General features: G+C 42.8%; 11 protein-coding genes across 11 annotated transcripts; 6 read left to right on the top strand and 5 right to left on the bottom strand.

The window, feature by feature from the left end:
* Window positions 1–176: 176 nt before the first annotated feature.
* PAS_chr2-1_0234 (uncharacterized protein) lies at window positions 177–854 on the bottom strand (the record flags this gene model as incomplete). Its single annotated transcript, XM_002491079.1, has 1 exon — window positions 177–854. The coding sequence occupies one exon, from the start codon at window positions 852–854 to the stop codon at window positions 177–179; it is 678 nt and encodes a 225-aa protein (XP_002491124.1).
* Window positions 855–1,037: 183 nt separating this feature from the next.
* PAS_chr2-1_0233 (Cytoplasmic RNA-binding protein, contains an RNA recognition motif (RRM)) lies at window positions 1,038–1,919 on the top strand (the record flags this gene model as incomplete). Its single annotated transcript, XM_002491078.1, has 1 exon — window positions 1,038–1,919. One exon carries the CDS (start codon window positions 1,038–1,040, stop codon window positions 1,917–1,919), a length of 882 nt encoding a protein of 293 aa, XP_002491123.1.
* A 173-nt stretch (window positions 1,920–2,092) lies between these two features.
* Window positions 2,093–4,039, bottom strand: PAS_chr2-1_0232 (Cleavage and polyadenylation factor I (CF I) component involved in cleavage and polyadenylation of m; the record flags this gene model as incomplete). The annotated part of the gene is made up of 1 exon (XM_002491077.1): window positions 2,093–4,039. One exon carries the CDS (start codon window positions 4,037–4,039, stop codon window positions 2,093–2,095), a length of 1,947 nt encoding a protein of 648 aa, XP_002491122.1.
* A 400-nt stretch (window positions 4,040–4,439) lies between these two features.
* On the top strand, window positions 4,440–6,112 carry PAS_chr2-1_0231 (uncharacterized protein; the record flags this gene model as incomplete). The annotated part of the gene is made up of 2 exons (XM_002491076.1): window positions 4,440–4,699; window positions 5,023–6,112. 2 exons carry the CDS (start codon window positions 4,440–4,442, stop codon window positions 6,110–6,112), a joined length of 1,350 nt encoding a protein of 449 aa, XP_002491121.1.
* Window positions 6,113–6,175: 63 nt separating this feature from the next.
* On the bottom strand, window positions 6,176–7,129 carry PAS_chr2-1_0230 (Mitochondrial ribosomal protein of the small subunit; the record flags this gene model as incomplete). The annotated part of the gene is made up of 1 exon (XM_002491075.1): window positions 6,176–7,129. The coding sequence occupies one exon, from the start codon at window positions 7,127–7,129 to the stop codon at window positions 6,176–6,178; it is 954 nt and encodes a 317-aa protein (XP_002491120.1).
* Window positions 7,130–8,267: 1,138 nt separating this feature from the next.
* Window positions 8,268–9,593, top strand: PAS_chr2-1_0229 (Protein binding phosphatidylinositol 3-phosphate, involved in telomere-proximal repression of gene e; the record flags this gene model as incomplete). The annotated part of the gene is made up of 1 exon (XM_002491074.1): window positions 8,268–9,593. The coding sequence occupies one exon, from the start codon at window positions 8,268–8,270 to the stop codon at window positions 9,591–9,593; it is 1,326 nt and encodes a 441-aa protein (XP_002491119.1).
* A 108-nt stretch (window positions 9,594–9,701) lies between these two features.
* On the top strand, window positions 9,702–11,912 carry PAS_chr2-1_0228 (DNA helicase involved in rDNA replication and Ty1 transposition; the record flags this gene model as incomplete). The annotated part of the gene is made up of 1 exon (XM_002491073.1): window positions 9,702–11,912. One exon carries the CDS (start codon window positions 9,702–9,704, stop codon window positions 11,910–11,912), a length of 2,211 nt encoding a protein of 736 aa, XP_002491118.1.
* Window positions 11,913–11,981: 69 nt separating this feature from the next.
* PAS_chr2-1_0227 (Hypothetical protein) lies at window positions 11,982–14,189 on the top strand (the record flags this gene model as incomplete). Its single annotated transcript, XM_002491072.1, has 1 exon — window positions 11,982–14,189. One exon carries the CDS (start codon window positions 11,982–11,984, stop codon window positions 14,187–14,189), a length of 2,208 nt encoding a protein of 735 aa, XP_002491117.1.
* A 60-nt stretch (window positions 14,190–14,249) lies between these two features.
* Window positions 14,250–15,038, bottom strand: PAS_chr2-1_0226 (Mitochondrial inner membrane protein required for delivery of copper to the Cox1p subunit of cytochr; the record flags this gene model as incomplete). The annotated part of the gene is made up of 1 exon (XM_002491071.1): window positions 14,250–15,038. One exon carries the CDS (start codon window positions 15,036–15,038, stop codon window positions 14,250–14,252), a length of 789 nt encoding a protein of 262 aa, XP_002491116.1.
* Window positions 15,039–15,393: 355 nt separating this feature from the next.
* PAS_chr2-1_0225 (Zinc cluster transcriptional activator involved in conferring resistance to ketoconazole) lies at window positions 15,394–16,932 on the top strand (the record flags this gene model as incomplete). Its single annotated transcript, XM_002491070.1, has 1 exon — window positions 15,394–16,932. One exon carries the CDS (start codon window positions 15,394–15,396, stop codon window positions 16,930–16,932), a length of 1,539 nt encoding a protein of 512 aa, XP_002491115.1.
* Window positions 16,933–16,948: 16 nt separating this feature from the next.
* On the bottom strand, window positions 16,949–17,926 carry PAS_chr2-1_0224 (Hypothetical protein; the record flags this gene model as incomplete). Its single annotated transcript, XM_002491069.1, has 1 exon — window positions 16,949–17,926. One exon carries the CDS (start codon window positions 17,924–17,926, stop codon window positions 16,949–16,951), a length of 978 nt encoding a protein of 325 aa, XP_002491114.1.
* Window positions 17,927–18,138: the final 212 nt, after the last annotated feature.

Genomic DNA, 18,138 nt, shown 5'->3' with positions numbered 1-18,138 from the left:
CGGTAACAACGTGGGCATTGTTGTAAAAAAAAAAAATTGGCATTGTTGACACTGTCACTTAAATTATGTGCCTTACTTACCTATCTGTTACAGTCACATGTCATGTCAGTTCAGTCCCTATAATCCTTCTACGTGGGTAAAAAAAAGAAAGAAAAACGACAAGCCGTGTGACCTAATCATGCTGTATGTCTTCTGTCGTAATCTTCGACCTGCAATTTCCTTTCAAACAGTTTCTCCAACTTGCGGGGCGTTAGCATCATGGGGTTCAGTTTGCGATCCCATTTCATTCTTTCATAGTCGTTACCGTATTTCTTTTGCAAACCATCCACCCAGATTTCCTCCAACTCTGTCAGTCTTTTGGGTGGCTTTTCAGGCCTGGACTGTGCTTTTTCCATGAGTTCGTTTATTACCACCGATTCCTGTGCTGGCTCCTCTTTCTCAGATGGACCCTGTTCAAACATTCCGCTGACTTTGGTACCGTACACAATCTTGACTACCTCTCCGCTTTCGTCACGAACAATGTGAGCTCTTCCCTCCGGGATCTTGGCTGGATCAATCTCCCCTTCGGAGTTGTAAAAATCGTCAATGTTTTCGTCCTCTCTCTGAGATTTATCGTGCTTTTTCCCATCCAGGCCTTTATCTATGGCCAGTGGTTTCTCCACACCACCGGTGGGTTTACCTAACTTCAGCCGAAGTCCCAACTTGGCGTAGTTCTGGGACAGGGTCAACTTACTGTCCCAATGAGCTCTCAAAACTTTGTTGGTGGCGATGTGCCGCCTCTGCTTGTCTTTCACCCTTACGGACACTTTGGAGGTTCCACTGTGGTTACTCTTTCTTCTTCTGACCGACACCATTGCTGTTGTTTTGATGTTCTAGTCAACTGTTCACTGAAGAGAGAAAGTTCTCTATTTTTTTTTTCTTCGTTTGTTTCGCGCACTTCTATCGTGGTCGTGGATTGGGCCAATATTTTCTGGGGCATACTTCGGTATCATGTTCCTCTCTGGCGTTTTTCTTCTCTGTTTTTATTCGGTGCAACAATGACAGAGGAAGCCTCGGCAGCGGAACCTTTACCCGAGTCGGTCGACAAAAATGAAACGCTGATTGAGGATAAAGCAGGGGAAGCTGTTAATCCACCATTGCCTCCAACTCCCGAATCCAACGATGTTGCTGTCGCTGAAGACTTAGAAAACACTGTGGAGAATTCTCTGCAGGAGTTGAATATAGACAATAGTTCGGCCACGTTGAAGGAGGACTCTGCCACATCAGAAGAAGGAACGGCCAACGAAGCCCCAGCTCCAGAGGAGAAAGAGGAGCCAGTTGTTGTGACGCCTGAAGAGAATGAAATATCGCCAAAGCCAGAACCAACTCCCAAGCTGAAATTGGGGGAATTCCAGCCCGCCAATCAAGCAGACATTGATAAACGATCGGTGTTCGTTGGCAATGTTCACTCTTCTGCCGATCCTGAGGAATTGGTTCAGATTATGACTAAGGCTGGAGTTGTCAACAGAGTTACCATACTCCTCGACCACTATACTGGTCATCCAAAGGGATATGCATATGTTGAGTTTGAAGAGGAGGCTTCAGTACCGAAGGCGATTGAACTGTTCCATCAATATGTTTTCAAAGAGAAAGAACTTAACGTTGTTCCTAAACGTACCAACGTTCCTGGTTTAGCCAAACGACATCCTCGCGGTGCTCATCGTGGTTCACACGAAGGCTACAAAGGATCGGAAACAGGAAGAGGTAGAGGCCGTGGAAGAGGACGAGGAAGGGGGAGGGCGAGAGGAAGAGGTTCAGGGAGAGGCAGAGGCGGAAGATTGGATAGTAACGACACCGATGGTCAAGGTCTCTGGGATTCAGGCAGGTCCAATGCTTCGTCAGAGACCAAAACAGAAGCTCAACTCGAATCAAACGACTAAGTAGTCGCTGTTTTTATTATTGATTCGTTTTCTTTTTCATTCAGTTCTGTTCGTTATTATAACGTTTGTTGTCTTAATTGTTGTCTTTTTTTTTGTTTCATTTCCTTCAATTGTATTATTACAGGATGGAATGTATATAATTTTGTATTATTATTTACTATTATTACTACTATTCAAAGGTTCAAGCTGGTAAGTACTTCCACAAGTTTCTCGTTGAGTATAGGAACGTCCTTGAAGAACGTTTTTTTGGGAAGTATCCTCAACAGATTGTAGATATCATCCTTTATTACCAGATTGTCGTCGATTTTTTGTTTCTTGGGACCGTTCTTCGGTCTATTAGTTGGATCCTCTATAGATGTTGATGCGGATACTGGCGTCGAAAGAATAGAATCTAGTGATCCTTGCTTTTCGTCGATCTGTTTAACACTGTTAAAAGGCGGTTCTAATTCCAACAGATTGCTAGGACTACAGAACGGGGAGAGTCGGTTGATCATAGCTAAGTATAAGGAGTCCAAACCAAATTGGTTGGATAGTCTCTTCTCTAAGTTTCGAAGGGAAATCGGATCCCCGAATTGACTTTCAAATTGCATGAAAGACTGATAGACTTTAAATAACTTCTCTCTATCTAGAGAATCTTGATTGCTTTTGATAAATGTCTCGTATACGACCTTTGCTTGGCTGAAATCCTTGATGCTGATGACAAAGTTGAGATAGTAGTTGAGGAAACTAATGTTGTCGTTAAACTTTTTGAAGGCCAAGTCAAAGATTTTCTTAGCAACTTTCACGTCATTAAAAGTATAGTACTCTAGATAAGCATTTTGGACGTAACAATGATACGTTAAATTTTCAAATTTTCTAGCTTGGGAGAAAACTTTACGGATTTCCGATCTACCATCCTTGGATGATTTAAGCATGTTCATCAACAGGATATAGGCTTCAGTGATCGATCGATTCACTATACTGTCTTCCACTTGATCGGTATTGTAATATTTTTGTAATGCTTCAATGAGATCTAAATAAACTTTCTTAATAGTATCCACATCTTTACCGTCGGATTGCAAAAGATCCGATAATAACGTACTAAGGATGAAACTTGTTGGATTCAAAGAAATTGCCTGTTTAACGGTGACTATCAATTCTTGAGCCTGTTGTGCTTGGTTGGATTCACCATTGGTAGCTTCAGTTGAGGGATCTTGTTGCTGGTCCATGAGGTAGGTGAAGTAATTGTACCACAATTTAGGAATGAATGGATATAGTTGAAGAGATTTTTGAAAAGATAGGTTTACTCTTTTCTTTACAACATTCTTCTCTAGATTGAAAGGATTGGTTCTTTCCCATTCCGACCACGCAATCACCAACGAAAGTGATCCTACCTTAGAGAAATCAAATTCGTTATTCATGAGATATCGATCGGCTTTGGGAATTCCCTTAATTTTATTGACAAGATCACTCAATTTTATTCTGGTATTCATGTACTCACCACTAATTTCATTCACCAGTTTCCGACTGATTTGCTTGTTTGGATTTGCTTCATTCTCAAAATTGGTATAATCTGTCCAATATCTCTCCAAGTCTTTGACTGGTGACTTGATTAAACTCCTATACAACCCTCTTAGCAAGTCGTTCCTGTGGTTTCGCTCATTTGGGTTTATTGGTTGCCATTCGTTAAGAAATTCAATATAATCATCATAGAGAACGTCACTATTATAATCCATTCCGATATTCTCAAGACTGATCTCAAAGGATTTTATGATCAATCTCCGAGCTTCTTCACCGCCTGTTATTATGCTATTGGTTCGTCTAACGTATCTAATGTAACTTCGCCATAACTCAACGTTTGCCACTTTGGGCAAACATCTGTTGAAAATCTCTTTGGTCTTGTCAAACTCCAGCCTCTCCAGCAGATATGTAGCATACCTGTTCCAAAAATATCCCAAGTAGGAGAAATACACCAGACAGTCTTCGAACACCTGGATGACTTGTTCATGTTTGTCTTTGGCGATGACTTTATCAATAAGCGTGTCCCAGGTATTGACGTTCAAGGGGCTTTGCTTAAGATCATCCTGCAGTTGTCCAATGACATCATTACTGAGTCTTCTCTTCTTGGTGTTGTCAGCCATGTCGTTCAAGAGGGACAAATCCTGGTTTGAGTTATAATGGTGACTTGACGGTGAAAGATTCGCTGGGCTTGACTATTACGTAATCATTCCGTTTCTGGTAATCGGCGAAGGAAGGGGGACGTACCCATCCAAAACAGATCTATATCCCGTTAAATGGGCAGCTTCCAACGCGGCATGCAACTTAACAACAAGCATATAAGAATTAGTTTGAGCTCTTGCACTTCTTGCCTTCTTTCCTAGCCATGCCTGTTTTTTTGGTCTGCTGGGCGCTTCTAGAACATCCCGTTCCCCCACGCAAAAATTATGTCACTAGACGCGTACCATAGAAAAAAAAACTCCCTCGCTCCAAATATATCGTTCCCCTTCCTCCATTCTTTACTCACATAGCTAGGAAAAGCTTATGACTTCCTTGTATACTCATCAGAACTCCTCTAGAGCCTCTTCGGGATCTGCCCGAAGAGTCTCATCTTACAACCCCTTTAGACTAAACGGGAACAACCAGTCATCGTCGTCAGTTGGAGAATCGAATGATCCGACTTTTAAAGCTTGGCGAGATAACGTTGCCCAACTAGAAGATCTCTCAGATGAAGCAACAGAAACCGTTTTTGTTGACATGGGCTTGGAAAGACCACAGCTTACTTCGACCAACTCCAGTAACCAGTAAGTATCAGTTTATTATTTTTAGCAGACCTCCGTCATCGTCCGAGTGATTTGTTTTTCCGGTTTTTATTTCTCAATTGGATATTGAGCTCAATTGAGTCTCACGGGGTTACATGAACACAGGTATCACGCTACTCCATGTTTGTCACTGTTTGTTGTCGATTGCCCCCATGCTAAACAGGTTGATCAAAGTGAGGGCGTCTTTATTTGCAAACGTCGTGTCTCTTCCAATTACTTTAAGTGAAACAAACATATTCTGATGGGTCTGGTCTTGCTTTGCCATTCTTCTTCCATATCACGCTACTAACTGTTGCGAAATATAGAATGAACAAGTACTCCAATAATCCTTTTGCTGAGGATTTGCTACAAAGCAACTCGGGCGGGTCGGCCAATACGCCAATTCGCCAACAGGCCCCGCCAATTAATAGAGATTCAAAGCCTCCCAAAGAAAGCCCAGAGTTGCCTCCTTCTTACGAGGAGGTTGCAGGCTCCTCTCCGACGAAAGAATATCCACCAGAGAAGCCGCTAGGGTCACAGGAAGAAAGAAGGTCAACTAGATCCCACAACTACCGTTCACATTCTCACCCACGCAGAGAAGATGACGCCAAACAACATTCTCAACACCGCAGTGGTAGAAGAGAACGCGAAAAGGAAAAGGAAAGACAGCGCTATATTGAGCGTGATAGGCAAAGAAGTACCAAGGGTAGAAGCAAAAAAGACAAGGATCCTCTCAAGCCCTCCAAGAATCTTGACACTATTGATAAACTGGACGTAACTGGATTTTTTGGCGGCGGTGGGTTCCATCACGATGGACCCTTCGACGCATGTACACCCCACAGAAACACGAACAAGAAAGCACCGCCAGTGATGGCGTTCCCAGTTGATGGTCCCAACAGCACAATCAAGGGGATGGGACCACTACACTCAAAGGAAGAACAGATGGACATTGTGTTTGGAATTTCTGAGCAGGACCCCCTATACGCAGGTAGCAAGAATGCATCCAGGGCACGGGGAATGAGTTCAAACCAACGACTTTCTCAGCCTATGTATCAGAATGGGAACAGTACGTCGACCTCTTTACCCAGTGTTATTAAACACGATCCCTCTGTCGTTCAGTTTGACACCAATGTAAAGGCTGAGCCTGTGCATGGACAAACGACGTTAGGGTTAGGAAGTTCTACCTTTTTGGATGGTGCCCCTGCAAGCAAAGACGCCGAATTGCAAGATCATGCGGCAAAAAGCAATGAACTGAGTAGAAAAAAATCGTTATTACGTAGAATGAAGGCTGCCAGTCCGCCTACGGCAAGAAGAACATCTGAGGACAACAACATATACCATAAAGAAGGCGAAGAAAGGAATGGTGCAAACGGCTTACTGAAGCGTGTTAGAAGTCTGAAGGTTTCTAGAAAGTAGGATGGATAGTGTTTATGTTGTACAATAGGACTTTGATTTATATTATATACAGGAAGTAGATAATCAGGCCTCTTTGGGCCATCTTGAGGCTACCGTTGGCCAGTTTATGCAATTCCAGACGTTCTCTAAGTAGACCCTTTTACCAAAGACGCCGTAGTCGGACAGGTAGGCATAGGGGGATGCATTTATGGCTAGTAGGGGAACAAAATCGAAGGAGTCGTTTTGATGGTAGTCCTTGACAAACTCAGAATTCGAGTTCCCTTCTTTGATGAATGCTCTGAAGTCGTCCAATTGGCCGTTCTTCAAACGATCGGATGGAGTTCCGTTGTTGTAAGAATTGACCACATACAAGTCATCCAGAAACAACTTTGAGTCGGATTTACTGAAGAGTGCAATTAACCAGGTGAAACCATTTCCCTTGATGGCCAGACTAGAGTTGATCAAAAGAGTTTTCAATTGCTCCAACGATCCAAAGGAGGATTTGATCTGCTTCAACAGTTGAGCGTCATGGGATAACGAAATGGAAACATCAGTGTTAGGATGCGTCTTTAATAGTTCACTTGCATCTGGCTTGTAGACACGGTTAGACTCGTTACCACCTGAATTTAGACTAGACATGGCAAAATGATGGTTGTACAGCTGTGTGGAAAGATTATAGATCTCGTGATCAACAGTGAAAGATTCACTGCCCTCGCATGATTGAGCAGCGGTTGAGATAAGCTGATTGAGCCTGTCTATGCTGTCTGATGTGTCGCTCAAATGTATCGAACCTTTGTCAAGCGATTTGTTCAAGAAACAAGACAATAATGCATTTTTGTTCACCGATTGTTGAAGGAGCTGGTTCAAGTTTTCTCGACAGTAGTCAGCTTTGTCGTACCAGACATTGTTGAGTCCTTTTGAAGAGTACAACCCAGTGATACCCTTGTCCCTGAGGAACTCTAGATCTTTTATTTTGAACTGGGGCAGAAGAGACGTACTTTGGCGTCTGGTAAATACCTTGCAACTGGCCCTCAACATAATCTTCTCTGGGTATGAGAGAAAAGTTTGACTGGCACTGATTGAAATTTTCAGGAGCCCTCGCTCGCACTGATGTTGGAAGGAACTACATTTGATTATATAAGCGGGGAGCACCAAGGGGAGTGTGTCGCAAGAAAATTGCGGGAGTGAAAAAGTATCTACAATCTGGAGGTTGCGAGCCCTCCCCCAGGTCGGTGACGCGAAAAGTAGTGTGAAGTACTAATGTTGCAATGTAACGTCAGAGAATCCGGAGACACACAACCGGTAGAGGAGTAGCTGCTGGTAAGGCCTTGGCAAGGAGTGTGTGAAGGGGACCTCTGGCTTGCCATGCAAACTGTGACTACATAAGACTTGCAGAAAATGAATAGCAAATTTGCCCAAATAAGTTAATTGCTGGCAATTTCGGAGGGGGCCTATCGTATAGATAGAGCACATCTCGGTGAGAAGACAGGGCGGGTCTGCAAGCAGTACGAAGGATCGGTATGCGGTATCTGGACGGAAGAAGTTCCGGTTCACCCTTCAAAATTACGGTATCCTAGGTGATTCGTGCACAGTTAACGTAGGAGAACAGAGGAAATTACCTACCGCCTAATTTGATTGGCCTGATTCTTGCAAGCAGGCTGAAAGAAGATCACAGCATTGTTAGGGCCAGAAAAAGAAAAGCACCCACGAATTGTGTTGTGTAATGTACAACCATGCAGACTTGCTCTAGTGCCCGGATTGTGATCGAGTGTAACTAGTACCCTGGGAAGCAATAACTAGAACGCTTTTTGGGTGGCAAAGTTGCTTGCTAGAACAAAATTCGGCTATACAGGAGGCCGGCAGACTTTTTGCTCTGTTCCCGCCGTTAGTCAGCTCAGCGCCCCGATCTTCTCCGGTCCTCTAATCGTATGCTAGGTCTTGCCTGAAGAACAATAGAATTTCGAGGAATCAGCCGGTATTATCTCGACAATCGCCCCAGCATTTCCGGCCAATTTAGTCAGGACCGGAACTCAACAGTCAAAAAGAAACGCACAGTAAATTAATAAGATCCTCAATCCCATCAATCAAGAACTAACAAAGTGTCATAAACCTTACCCCCTCCATAACAACCGACTCTCTAAAAGAAAAAGTCCCCTTCCACCCAACTCCCTGCTTAATGTCTTCCAACCTGAAGATCGATAGTAGCATAAGAGTGATCGACGAGCAATCGGCGGATTTCGATCAGGACTCCCCCGTTCTCTCATTCAAGAAGCAGCCGATAAAAACAAGAACTGCTTCTTGTAGCACCATCTCTAATCTGACCCCCGATTTCAACAGTTATCACTTGACTCTGAAGGGCTCGTTCAGGGACAGCAGCGAGGTGAGCTCAACACAGGACAAAACTCAGCCCGCTCAAACTGACAACAACCCAGATGATTTGGACTACGACGCAAAGATACGTGCCCCTAAGATGAGCTCGCAATCGCTTTTCAAGTCAAACCCAATCAAGATTGCTCAGCATGAACCTTTTCAATGCTGTGACATCAGCCAGAATAGCAAAGACCAGGCCACCAAACCAGGCTCAGTCGAAACATCACAGACCGATAATAAAGAATTTAGCCGCAACACGTCCAACTTATCGAACGACTCTCTCACCTCCGCAGAGACGAAGGTGGCCGAAGAAGTTACGGACAAAACAAACTCTACATTTACTCCAGCAACCTTTGATATTAATCAACCTTTGCGACGTCACTCGATCGATGAGATATCCTCTGATCTGTCTAATACGTTGCCAGGGTTCTCTACGAATGCATCCTACTCAAGGCTGGACAACCTACAAAACGCTCAGAATGGTAACAACCCAATGAGCTTCTCCAATAGGGGTAGCCGCAACGGTATTAGCGGCCCCATACGCCAGATTAACGAACCAAAAACTCCTAATTACGTCCCTGCTGTGCTTCGTCCTTCCAGCTCCCATTCGTTGGTTGTGGGCAACACACCGCAGTTTCAACTGGGTTCGTCTTCTCCATTGCCAGACGAGGAGGATGACAACTCATCTTACGACGACGACAAGCTCTACCATTATTCCTCCAGCGAAAATCATGCCAATGCAGCCCGTTTCCCCTACACGATGGTCCCAATCAAGTCTCACTGGTTGCAAAACAACAAAAGATCATCGTGCATGGATTGCCAAGTGAAGTTTTCATTATTGTTCAGAAGACATCACTGCAGACATTGTGGTGATATCTTCTGTTCCAATTGTCTAACACAACGAGCTTCGTTGAACTTGATGGCAAAATTCGACCTGGTTCATGGAATGAAGTCGAAGGTTTGCAATGGATGTGCCAAATCTTGGAACCAATATCTCGTCAAACAGTACAATAACAATGTTGGATCATCTGTCTCCAAATTACAGGTCAAACAGACAGTTCCTGATGAAGATCCCCAGAGGGAAAGGATGGGTTCCATAGTTCCATCGGATTGGACTTGGAGCTCTTTCTAGCTGGCTAGTTTACTAATGTCCCCATCCCATGTCTTGCCCGTGCCAACACACCTTCTACACTTTCCTTCTCCAACTGTTTTGTTTCCAAATGTTTTCTTCCGTTCTTTTATGTTGAGTTTATTTCTTGAACCTGGTGTTCGTTCAACTCTTAATTTGGGGGTGCGAGCAGTGGCACAGATGGCACACCATTGTATGATATATAATAATATTAAATTTAGGTTACTATGGTCTGTAGAGGGGTGTATGTCCCCAGTGGATTTCTCTTGCTGGACGCAGTGCCCCAACGGTGCATTCGCTCCAACGGCTCGAAGTACATTTTTACGCGTCTGTTTTCATTTGAGGATTTGTAAGGTAATGTTGACAAAGAAGAAAAAGGACAAAAATCAGCCGTCTATCAATGCATTCTTTACTTCCAGGTCGAAGAACGATCGATTCAGTGCCCTGAAAAGATTCAAATCCGATTTGGGGCCCCCAAAATCGTCCCAGCATTCTTCTCAGGAGGCCTCTACCGAAGATGTCATTGATCTGTCAGAACCACAAGTTAGGCCATCGTCCTTCCTTTCCCAAGAAAAGAGGCAGGCATTTGATGAAGTGCCCTCAAATATACTGCCTAATTTGTCTCAGAAAACGGCTAATAACTTCAAGAAGATCCGCATTCAGAAACAAGAAAACTCGGTACTAGATAAACAATATGGTGCTCCGTTGAAAGCAGCCTCTGATCAAAGAAAATTGCCCTGGGAGGTACCACAGTTCTCTTGGAGTAGGAAAAAAGACGCTTCAAGCGGTATTAAGAATCCTAGAATGGCCTCCAAAGCTATACCAACTATTGCATCCAAAATTTCACTCACAAAGGAGCAAGAAAAAGTTCTGTCGTTAGTAGTAGACGATGGCCTCAACATATTCTACACCGGGAGTGCTGGAACCGGAAAGTCAGTGGTGCTAAGAGAGTTGGTTCAACGTTTGAATAACTTGTATGGACCGGACAAAGTTGGCGTCACTGCATCCACTGGTCTTGCTGCCGTCAACATTGGCGGGCAAACGATCAACCGTTGGGCAGGAATTGGCATTGGAAAACAAACCCCTGTAGCATTAGCAGGTCTAATCAAGAAAAACGGAAACACTTATGCGAGGTGGAGAAATGTCAAGGTATTAATCATGGATGAAGTCAGTATGATTGATGGGGTCCTTTTCAGTAAGCTCAATGAAGTGGCCCAAATTGTAAGGAAAAACCAATTACCATTTGGAGGAATCCAGGTTGTTTTAACGGGAGATTTTTTTCAATTACCTCCAGTTCCGGACAAAGATACCAAAATGACGTACTGTTTTCAATCAGAGTGTTGGGACTCTGTCATCAACAAAACAATCCTTCTAAAACAGGTTTTCAGACAGACAGACATGGACCTGATTGACATGCTTAATGCTTTGAGAGAAGGACATGTCTATCCCGAAATCATCCAACAGTTCTCCAAATTAGGCAAGGAAGTTGTCTACACCGATGGGATAGAACCCACAGAGCTATATGCAACTCGTAATGAAGTTGAGGCTGCAAACAAGTCCAGATTGGCCAAATTGGAAGGGCCATTAGTGACATATACCGCTAAGGACGTGAGTGACAGGCCAGACACACCACCCTATATCATGAAGTTACTAAATGATGTCATGGCTCCTTCAGGTCTGCAATTGAAAGAGGGATGTCAGGTGATGATGCTTAAGAATAAAGATGAAGAACTGGTCAATGGTACTTTGGGGAAAGTACAATGTTTCATGACCAGTGATATGTGGCATTACATTCAAACACAACTAACAACTGTTGATCTTCTACAAGAAGATGTCATCAAAGAACTAAACCTTGTCAGCAAGTTCATGAACAATCCACAGCCAGATGAATCATTATTCAGACAATTGGATACAGTCTCTCCTCATCGAAAACAAATCATGGATGAGTTGATAACAATTGCAAGGACTAGGAGTGATGAGGTTTTACCATTGGTCCAGTTTGCAATTGGCTCCAGAAGAGCACGATTCGAACTCATCCAGAGGGAAGAATTTCCTATTGACGTCAAGAACAATAATGTACGCATCACCAGAATTCAACTGCCTTTACTCTTATCATGGGCATTGTCCATTCACAAATCTCAAGGGCAGACGCTGGATCGAGTCAAAGTTGACCTTAGAAGAACTTTTGCCGACGGGCAAGTATACGTTGCATTATCTCGAGCTGTCAGCAAGGAGAGGCTGCAAATTGTAGGATTCCACCCTTCTAAGATCAGGGCATCTGCCGTGGTCAAGGGATTCTATGAGAAGTTGGAGTCTGTATAATAAAGTATTTATATATTTATTAGGTAATCGAGGGTCCCTAATCTTCTATTCAAGACTTGAGCATTGACCATGTGGATTTTGATTCAAGATGGTCAAGAGCACTTGTTGATACCGGGAAAGGTGTATAAGTTGGGGAGAGGATCACGAACAAGTGAACAAAGCATTATAGACTTTCAATGTCCCCAGCCCTATGTGTCAAAACTACAATTGACAATTTCGGTTGATCAACCTTCATCACAAGAAATCCAAGATCCAAAACACATTTCAAGACTACTAATTCAAAATGTTGGTCAGGGAAAAGTTCATTATTCTGGAAAGATCTACAAAGCGAAGAAAGATCCCGTTGACATTCCTGTGGATTACAATCAAGAATCGGTCACTCTAGAGTTGGGAAACTTGACTAAAGAGTATATCTCCGTGCGGTTCAAATGGGTCAACACGGTGCTCTGGTACAGTAGATCCGATAATGAGGATAGGCTTGACGAGTTGTTTCATTTAGCAAGGAGCTTGGACATCCGGTTAGTGACCAATTACGTTGATAATGTTACATTGTTTCTACAGGGAAGTCAACACACGAGCAAATTGGCCAAAGCACTCATAAAAGCAATTCCGATTGTGAAGTTTGACTATTTAAAAGTACTATTTGAGCGTAAAGGAAAGTTAGAAGACTCATTTGAACTCCCAAATGTTGAAAATTATGTTCCAGAGGCGACTCTTCGGTTTAATAGGGGGAGATACGAGTTGTTTCAAGGGCTGTATTTCTTGGTTAGCAGAAAAGATTCTCTTTTTCTGGATTTTGTTGCCCTAGCAAAAGGAAAGCTTGTTGTTCTTGATCTTGAAGATCCCCCAGAAATTCTCTCTGAGAAGTTCGGATTGAAAAAGCTTGATCCCCAAAAGATAATTTGTTTCAAGCCCAGTAATGAAATTGAAAGAGAAGATGAACATCATAAGATGAAGAAGTTGGCCTCATATTTAGGAGTCAAACTTGTAGGAAACCCTCAAGTCATGGAATCTATTCTCAAAGTGGATTCATCCATGTTATTGACCAAAGAACCCCTGAATTTAGATAAAAAGCGACAAATCTCTGAAGTTTCCCCACCGGAAACTAATACCACACAACCAAAGAGATCTAGGTTCAAAAGAAGAGAAATCAAACCATTGGATGCGATGGAGTTATTGAGCCAGCAGGTTTTGTCTCAGCAGCATGAAAAGAAGCCAATTGAGTCAGCTCAAAGAGGAGAAGAACCATCAGTAGCTACCGTTAAAAAAGAATCAAGGTTTCGCAGAAATCGAATGAAACAGATTGCATTAGAAGATATGATTGATGTCTCACAACCGAACATACTATCGACCCAGCATGATGACCAGGAAGAGACTCAAATCGAAGAACTGAATAAACCTTTGGGTAAAGCTACAGGCCAGACGACAGAGGTGAAATTGACAACCCCAATTCAAGAGGATCAAATGGTTGTAGAAACGGAATTACCCGTGAAGGAGCACAGTATAGCCGATGGATCAGGTTTAGTTTCTCAACACGAACCCAAAGCCACACCAGAACCTCCCAGTTCTTTAGTCTCCACCACAGCTCAAGTCTCTAAAGCTAAAAAACCTAAAACATATAAATACACTGATTCTCAGATAGACGCTTTGAATCCAAATGCATCTTCCAACAACCAACAAAAGCTTAGTTCGATGATCATGCAAGCTAAGGAGCTTAAGTTGAAGGAGTCTATAGATGACGATATTCAAGAGCTTTTGGAAGAGACCACTAATGACACAAGAGAAAAACTTAAAATTCACAGTGACGAGACTTTATTTAGAAAAGAAAAAGCCTCCGTTAGATCACATGTCGACAAATCACCATTCCATCCTGAATGGAAGGGGAGAGTCAATTTCAAAAAATTCAAAAGGAAAGATCTACAAGGTAGCCTGATATCCACAAAGATATATGTTCCTCTTGTAGACTGTCAAATCGAGAAGGAGAATGAAAAAGAAAAGGTTCTGACCAAAGAGCTCGAGTTTTTGAACGAACTGAATCAACCAATACAGGATCTTGATAGCCAATTTCCAGATATAAGTGGCAAACATAAAGGAAAGAGAATGTTTGTAGCGGAATCAGACGAAGAAAGTGAAATGGAGACTGAGCAGTTTGAGTCAAGACCTCGGACCAAGACAAGATCAAGTATAACTTCGAGAAATAAACCTGCAGAGCCTGATGTGATAGAATCTGATGATGATGATGACGAACCTAAATTTCGGTTCACTACTCCCTCATAGAAAAAAAACGAGAATGTTATGTCTTTATTTTATATACAGAGGATATTCTTTGTGGTCAATTCACCTGGGGATTAAAGGACTGGTCATTAGCTGTCCGTTTTGCCCATAATTTGCCTTGAAGAAAGTATAATGCAGTACGATATCGTCAATATTTCTCATAGTAGGGTCGTTCATGAATTCTGGGTCGATGAAGAAGAAAAGAGGCATATCCACTTCCTCTCCAGCCGCCAGTTTCTGTTCTTCAAAGCAAAAGCATTGGATTTTGTTGAAATACGGAGCAACATGATCGGGGGTAACTGAGTATGTTGCCATTCCTATGATATCATGAGCACTCTCGTTTCTAGCTTTGTAAAATGCCAATGCGGTTTCACCGGGAGTTACGTACACTTCACGCTGTTGAGGGACAAATTTCCAAGGTAAGATACCAGACGTCTCCGCCGTGAACTGAACACGGATCTTCTTCGACGTGTCCACTGGGATCAGTTTATCAGGAGTCATCTTGGAAACATCAGTCATTGGAGTTCCACTCCAACCGGTCTTTTGGCAGATAGCTCTATAAAGGGGAACTGAGCCAAAGGCCAAAGTCAAAAACACCATCCCGAGAGAAGATGCGTATAATCCAATCGATCTATTCTTCATTCTGAGCTTCTCCTGTTGTCTCTCTCTATAGAGCTGTTGGAATTCTTGGGTGGACATCTTGGGCATGCGACTCTTCGGTTGAGTAGACTGGCAGCGCATCGATCTGAAAGAATTCACTCCCGTATTGCCCCTTTTCAACGGCTGCCTTATGGCTTGAAAGGCTGGTGCCATCATGGAAGAGATCATGTTGGAAGATCCGGGATGGAGCATTTTATCAGGTTAGGTATTTTTCATCGCGCTACCTTGAATACCGAACCCACTGAGTCAACCACTGTAAAGTCAAGCAAAGTACTGGACGACTACATAGAAAGGGCTTGATCTGAACTTAAAGTGGCTGCTTTGCATAGACTCATATACTCAGCTGATTTCAGCAGACCGAAGCTCCACATCATCATCGTGCAATCAAAATTAAATATATAGAAAATCATTTATATAAATTCTTCCTAATGAGTAATTTCCGTTTCCCCATGCCCAAGAGCATAGTATAATTTCTCGCACAACACCAACACCAAGTTGGGGAGAAAACTCCAATTCATTTCAAATTTCATAGTTTTCTCACAAAGTCATGGCTGCAGATCAACCGGAAGAAAAGACAACGAAGGCTAAAGAGAAAGAGTCCTCCAAAGACGAAGTGGAGACCAAAAAAGCTAGTAGGAAAGAAGGGGCCCCAAGAAGGCCTCGCAGACAAAAAGTTCAAGTTGCATGCGTCTACTGTAGAAGATCTCATATGATCTGTGATGACAGTAGGCCTTGTCAGCGATGCATCAAACGGAACATTGGCCATCTATGCAGAGACGAACAAAATAGCAAAAGATTAAAAAGAAAATCCAGCCAAGAAGAGGAGCAGTCTGATTCACATCAACAAACCATGAGCCCCATGATGCAGTCTTCTCTGAGTATGTCGCCGCCTGCCGTTAGCGGTTCCATGTCAGGCCAGATACCGTTGCCAATGTCAATGTCCATGCCACAGCAAACAAATTCTCAGATGAATTCTTCAGATCCAAATGTGGTTGTCACGGGGTACAATAAACCACAATCTGCCAACTCACTCAATGGGAGCCATACCAAACTGAGTACTTTGAATAAGCAGCCGTTTTTCTTCTCAGAACATGCTGGAAGTGAGTTCAGCTCGTTGAACGAATTTCTATCCATGATAGACGATCCAGATATGATCAACCATATCAATTATAATAATGATCCAATTCTTCAAAACTTTGACAGTACCACGAACCTTGTCAATCATTTCAATCAAGAGGCTAACAATGGAAACATCAACACCGGCAATGTCCAAGAAATTTCAGCAGAGACTTCTGCGCCTCCTTTGGAGGTTGCGTACGATAACAGCCAAGTTTATCCAAACTTTACCTATCCCCAACAACAGCAACAACAGCAACAACAAGCACCTGCTGTGAAAAATAATGACGAGTACAACCAGCCTGTAATATCTGACACTGCCCGTGATAAATTCTTTTTAACGGCCGCCGATCCTACCACGGAGATTTCGCCTGAAGAAAGGCTGAAACAGGTCATTAATGCCAAACTGGAAGCTGGACTGTTGAAACCCTACAACTACGCTAAAGGATATGCCCGATTGCAGGCATACATGGACAACTATATGAACATAACTTCAAGACAACGGATCTTGAAACCATTATCGACTTTTAGACCCGGATTTAGGGCGATAGCAAAGACTTTGAAAGATATTGATTTAATACTGGTAGAAGAGCATTTCGAGAGAATGCTTCTTGACTATGACAGAGTTTTCACTTCGATGGCTATTCCAGCATGTCTTTGGAGAAGAACTGGTGAGATTTACCGAGGAAACAAGGAGTTTGCGTCTTTGGTGGAGGTTTCGATTGATGATTTGAAGAATGGAAAGCTTACAATCTATGAACTAATGACCGAGGAAAGCAGTGTGAACTTCTGGGAGAAATACGGGTCCATAGCGTTCGATAAATCACAGAAGGCAGTATTGACCAGTTGTAATCTGAGAACTAAGGACGGTAGGAAAAGAAAAAACTGTTGTTTCAGTTTCACTATCCGAAGGGATAAGCACAACATACCCAGTTGTATTGTGGGCAATTTTATTCCTATTTCGCCGTGATGTTTGCACGGGTGGTTTATGTCCCCCAATAGTGCTCTTCCAAGTCAATGTTGGTGATGTTTTTCAGCCCTTTTTGTTTCGCAAAGCTCTTTACTAGATTGGTGCTGACTGCGCTAATGTTGTGAATCTCAAGCTGGTCGTCTTGTGATTCTTTGATTAGGGTCTCCAGACAACCTAAAAAGTTAACTGTTTTATTAGTAGTCTGAATGAAATTATCAACGAAAGTTTGAGTTTCCTTGACTACCTGACCATTGAGGTTGGATATTGAAGGGATCGATAGGGAAGAGTTATCAAATAGTTGATGTGTAGTAATGTATAATGATAGTTTCGGTATCACTGGATCCAACACTGGATTGTGAAACGGTATACTCACTTTCAGGTCGATAGGTTTAAAGCTGATCTTATCAAGCTTGAACTGTTCAAAAAGCTGTAGACACTTGGACTCTCTTCCAGAGATTACGATTTGATTGAATCCGTTGATATTGGAGATATTTACATGAGGGTTGAGTTCTAAAGTGTCCTGGATGAAACGGAAGTCTTTCGGTTTGATCATTAAAGCATAGAGTTTGAACTCTGTGGGGTTTTCCAGCTTTTCAACGACACTTTCCATGAGAACACCTCTAGTGTAGGCTAGTTTGATGCTACCTTCAATGGATATTTTTTTCTGCAGGGTTAGAAGTGTCAATTCACCCATTGAATGGCCAACCATAAAGTCTGTGTTGCCTGGGGTGATTTTGTAGTTGTTTAATTCTAGCAGCAGGTAACTGGCTAGTAAGAGTAACGGTTGCTGATACGATGTTTTTTGGAGATTGTTCAAATCATTGGGGGTCAGTTCGTCCGGGGTAAGAAGGTACTTTTTGATCGGGAGTTTCAAAGAATTATCAACATGACGGACAAACTCCGTGTGATACGTAGATGACTTGATGTGCTTGGAGAGCCTTAGCAAGGTTTTCACGTTGAACACACCTTGACCAGGGCATATTATGGCCTTCATACCAGTGGTGAGAAAGAAGAATCAACTACCCCGAAGAAAAACAGAGATAAGCGCAAGAACGGCAGGGTCCTAGAAATCAAACCAAAGTACACCAGCTCATCTGATATCCCTCAGCTACAAGCCTTGCCAGCATGGTGTATGAAAATCCTTATCTATGCCTTCTTTTATATTATACAATCACTATGCTAAGAACAGAGTTTACAGATCACTAG

The sequence above is a fragment of the Komagataella phaffii genome, chromosome 2 (genome assembly GCF_000027005.1).
Source record: "Komagataella phaffii GS115 chromosome 2, complete sequence".
Taxonomy (NCBI): domain Eukaryota; kingdom Fungi; phylum Ascomycota; class Pichiomycetes; order Pichiales; family Pichiaceae; genus Komagataella; species Komagataella phaffii.
This window is presented reverse-complemented; position numbering and strand designations above follow the sequence as displayed.